Below are 4,653 nucleotides of genomic sequence, written 5' to 3' on the forward strand. Positions count from 1 at the left end.
ACCCAACAATCACAGAGGCAGAAACTATGTCTAAAGTAAATTCTAAGGGCCAGAGAGCTAGCTCAGTAGAATAAGCACTTGCCTGGCAAGGGCTCTAAATTCAATCTCCAGTGCCGAAAAATAAATAAATAAATAAATAAAATTATTCCTAAAATAAATTCTAAGATAGTATCTTTTGAATGAAAAATGTGGTAGATTTCTAGTGCTGATCTCAAACACAGCTATATGTTCTACAAACCTGTGTCCCTCTTGATAGCCTACTAGTCCCATGACCACCAGAAACGCCTGGTCCCTGCGGACTTTAGAGGTTACCAATGGGCTGCAAAGCAACCTAGCTCCACAGCAAATCACTATCTTGGAGAACGCGGAGGCCTTGCTGTTTCCTCTGTGCAGAGCCCAGCAGGCAGTGAGGCCTGCTTTTAGCATTCCCTGTAGGATCCATGTTGTGGAGGAGCAATTCCGTGTACTAGAGCACGGAGGGGAAAAACAAGCTGAGAATCCCGTCACTGTTTCCCAGCCCCACGTCTAGGAGACAGGGCAGAAATGATGTGCAGTCTCTGGGTTCTCAAGCGGGTCTCTGTGGCTCTCCAAGTATGCTTTTGTGAGCAAGTCCCTAGTTTCACTGTGAAAAGGAACAGTCTTGTTTCCCCAGTGCACCTCCAGCACCCGGGACAAGCAAGTACCCCAAACACAGTAGATGCTCCTGAAGCCCCTGCCAGCTGTGGGGGCAGACCATGGGTGTGTAATGCAAGCGATGCCAGGGGCTGTTTTGTTATCTGATACCTGGAGCTGTAAAAAGGGGGAAGAGTAGCTACAGGACCTGAGGGATTTTCTACAGGAAACCAGAACTAAAATTTAGTTGTCAGATGAAAATTTCTGGGATACAGCACTCGAGAGGTGGAGGCAGGAAGATCGTTGTGAGTTTAAGGCCAGCCTGGGCTACAAAGTGAGACCTGGCCCTAAATCTGGGCTCTATCAGATTTCCTGGGTATGACACTTTGGGAAAGTTGTTTTATCTCTTGGTGCCTGGGTTTCCCCATCTGTAACATGCAGGTTATAAACACATCCCTCAGGACTGTCTTAAGGATTCAAGGAGAAAGAGTGTGGATGGTAGGGCTGATGCCTTCCCAGCTCACATCCCTGCCAGGGTACTAGCTCATTCAGAAAGAGCTGGGACCAGCGCTTCTAGTCACCCCAGGCAAGGCCTGGAAAGGGAATTCTACACCTTTGGTCTCAGTGGAGCAGCCCATCTGATTGGCAAATGCCTGACCAACACTGGTCTCCTGCACCCTTGCATGTGCCACAGTGGGTGTCAACAGCCTCGTTGGTGTCGGTGACCACCTCTGGCCCCAGCCAGTCTGTGCCTTCTGCTCCAAGGCACCTTCATGATGCCCGCTTTTTCACGAGCTCATGGAGAGCCAGATCTCCTCCCTCAGGCCCTGAAAAGGGGTAATACTCAATCCAGCCCCTTCCAGACAGCCCTCCAGCTGAAGCTGGCATGTTGGTGGCTTGGCTTTCTTGATTCTATTTATTAGATCCAAAAGGAAAGAAGGCTACCCCTTAGGCCGCGTTTCAGAGTGCTGTGCACGTGAGAGCCAATGCGGTAGATGGCAGCGTGGGGCACGGGGCACGCTGTGGGGATCTCCTGCCTCCCCACCAGCACCTACAGCGAAATCCAAGCTACTTAGATCAGCTGTCCTCCAAGGCGCCGCACTGCCCCCTAGGGGGTATTCTGGAGACCCAGCAGAATGTCGCAGAGCCGCTGACTGTGGGACAGCCCCGTGCAAGAAGGGACTTCCAACAGCCCACTAGATACACACAGACTAGAGGAACCACTCTGGTACACATTTATACATCTATGTGCAGCTACACATATAAGTACATTTGTGTGTGTGTGTGTGTGTGTGTGTGTGTGTGTGTGTTAATGCAAGCAGATATAAGGAAAAGCTGATAAACACATCCACTAAATTACTGCTAATACTACCCTGGCAAGGTGTCCCACAGGCCTTATCCTCGCAGTTATATATTCTTATTTTATTTCAAGATTTTATAAAAGGTATTACTTTTGAAATTAGAAAAAAACAAGATAACTGAAACAACATTTGTTATGCAATTTACAAGAAAAATCATGTCCCAAAGAGTAGTATTTTATGAGAAAGTTTACTATCCATCAATCCAAATAAAATCATTTTAACCCTCCTCAAAAAACTCAGCTTGGGACCTGGGAGATGGCTCAGTGGAATAAGCACTTGCCTGGCAAGCGCAAGGGTCTGAGTTCAATCCCTGGTTCCACGGGAAAAAAAAACAAAAAACAAAAAAAAACTCAGCTTATAATTATCTGAGTGTGAAACCTAAACCATCTCATACGTAAGTATACTTAGGTCTGCACACAGACTCTTTTCCAGGAATTCAGTTACCATGAGATTGTGATGTGTTGTCCACCTTTAGGAAGATCCAGGCTCTGATGTCAGCACTGCTCACAGCATTTGATTGACACGTGTCAGTCAACATCTGAGGATGTGACATTGACAGTGACGGGGGGGGGGGGCGTCTTCACGGGTTTGTCTCATATGGCTTCAGGTGTAGTTTTACCTTAGTATGACCTCTTCTTTCATTTTTCTATACCAATTAGAGCAGTATATTTGATGTCTAAGAGCTTCACATGCAGGTCGGTTATACTATATATGAATCTCAGGTCAGAGGGTTAAACGGGTGTTACAAGATGTTTGTCACAAAGGGAGTCTGAGAGGCTCAAGGCACATCTATAATGGCAAATACTCAGAAGGATGAAGCAGGAGGACCTCAAGTTTAAGTCCACCTTAGACAACTTAGCAAGACACTGACTCAAAGTTTGTATGTCACTGGGTTCAAGCCCTAGCGCTACACAAATGGAAGGAAAGAAGGAGGGGGGACAGAGGGAAGGAAGGAAGGGAAGGAGGGAGGGAGGCAGAAAAAAAGACAGACGCACTGGACTGGCAGGGCTGAGCACTGCTGTGCAAGCCCCTCAGGCCTCAAGCAGTGCCTCCATGAATGGCGACTTCCAGGCAGGCTTCTCAGCAGGCAGGGCACCGGAAGTCCGGAGAGAGCGCTGGTTGCCACAGACAGCACGTGACTACAGACCTAACGCAGTGTAGTGCAAGATCTGCTCTCTGGGGCAAGGCAGGGGTGAGCAGGGACTTCCTCCCATAGACCAGGATGAAGACAGCTGTTTCTCGGCAGAAATGTGGAAGCAGAACTGGGCCCGGCTACTTACACAGGTCCTCTGTGGCTGCTGGGGCAAAGGCAGCCATGGACTCGTATAGCTCCTCGTCGCAGCCAGGGTTGAGGGAGCATTTCATGAGCAGGTCCGTGGACAAGTGGGCCATGGACTCGTACACAGCGTCAGCCTCCTCTCCATGCATCAGCTCCTCCTTAATGTGGCTCTTCAGCATGTCCACAGTCTCCTGCAAAAGAAGACAGGAGAACAAGCAGGCTGAGGCACCTGGTGGTCTGGGCAAGGTCAGGCTCAGCTGGACTTGTGGCCAGGAGAGCAAGCACTCGCAGGAGCCAGCTCCGTAGGCGCTTGGTGCGTCTGTCGTTCCTGCCCGGCACGTGCTCCTCAGGGCCAGCTCCATGCCTTTTCTTTTCCTGCTTCATGTTTTCTGTTTTAATTTTGTATCTTCCTTCCATACTATCATAGGGCTATGTACACACTTAAAAGATCCTGGGTCAATGTTGAATGACTGGAGGATAGAAACTAAAAGCTACTTGCTCACAAGCCCCTACTGTGAGTTAGGTCCAGAGCTAGACATGTGACTGCGCGGTATCTCACCCCATCCTTTCCACACTGCTTCAGACTCTGCACCACTTCCTAGCTCGCAAACAAGAAAATTAAAGCTCAAAAACTAGTATTTTTCTGTCAGGCTTGCAATCTCAGCTTTGACCTTTCTACTAAATCCTAGATGTCCTCAAAAAAAAAAGATAAATAACAAAAGAGGATGTGGCCTTTACTGACTAGCCACATGGCAATGCAAGTGGACTCAACCCAGCTGCCCCCGCAGTGTTCCTGCACTTGCACAGATCCTCCCGTCCCTTCTAGAGGCCTCTGCGAAGTGCTGACTGTTCCCAGGGCTTCCTCCCTCAGCTTCAGGTTCTAGATGCTCAGAAAGAGATCTGTTCTTGGAAGAAGGCCACTGGCATCAGAAAGGCCATTCTGCTGTCACTCTACCTCCAGTGTTGTGACGCTAGAGAACTGACTTCTCCAAAATCTCACAATTTTGCCTGGCAAGAAACTGCACAATTTTGCCTGGCAAGAAACTTCAATATGTCACAATCCTTATTTCAGCTCTACTCCACAATATCCTACCTAATCCACATCACTACCCACGCAAGCCGATCACTGACACTCTGCTATTTCCTGGTCAGAACCAAGGAGGCCAGGAGGCAGCTCTGCCGTGCTGGAGACTCCCGCTCAGCCTCTGGCTTTCATGTGGTAGGAAAGAAAGCAGGAAAGTTCTGGGAGGTTGTAAGCAACATCCAGGGGCAACTTTGCAGGAGCAAGGCTAACTAATGACACATCGGCGGAAGGTGACCATAGCTAGGACTAAAAATGATACAAGAAATGTGAACAAGATCAACTTCAGTGCACACTGACAAGGCCCCATAAACTGCCCT

General features: G+C 48.7%; 1 protein-coding gene across 1 annotated transcript in view; it reads right to left on the bottom strand.

Annotated features, from left to right (window-relative positions):
* Pik3ap1 (phosphoinositide-3-kinase adaptor protein 1) overlaps positions 1 to 4,653 on the bottom strand; it is a 116,588-nt gene that overhangs the window by 50,082 nt on the left and 61,853 nt on the right. Inside the window, exon 8 of the mRNA XM_023709035.1 lies at positions 3,254 to 3,443. Coding sequence (XP_023564803.1) covers positions 3,254 to 3,443 — 190 coding nt within the window. The remainder of the gene's footprint in view (positions 1 to 3,253; positions 3,444 to 4,653) is intronic.

This window comes from Octodon degus, unplaced genomic scaffold (genome assembly GCF_000260255.1).
Source record: "Octodon degus isolate 3935 unplaced genomic scaffold, OctDeg1.0 scaffold00010, whole genome shotgun sequence".
NCBI lineage: Eukaryota > Metazoa > Chordata > Mammalia > Rodentia > Octodontidae > Octodon > Octodon degus.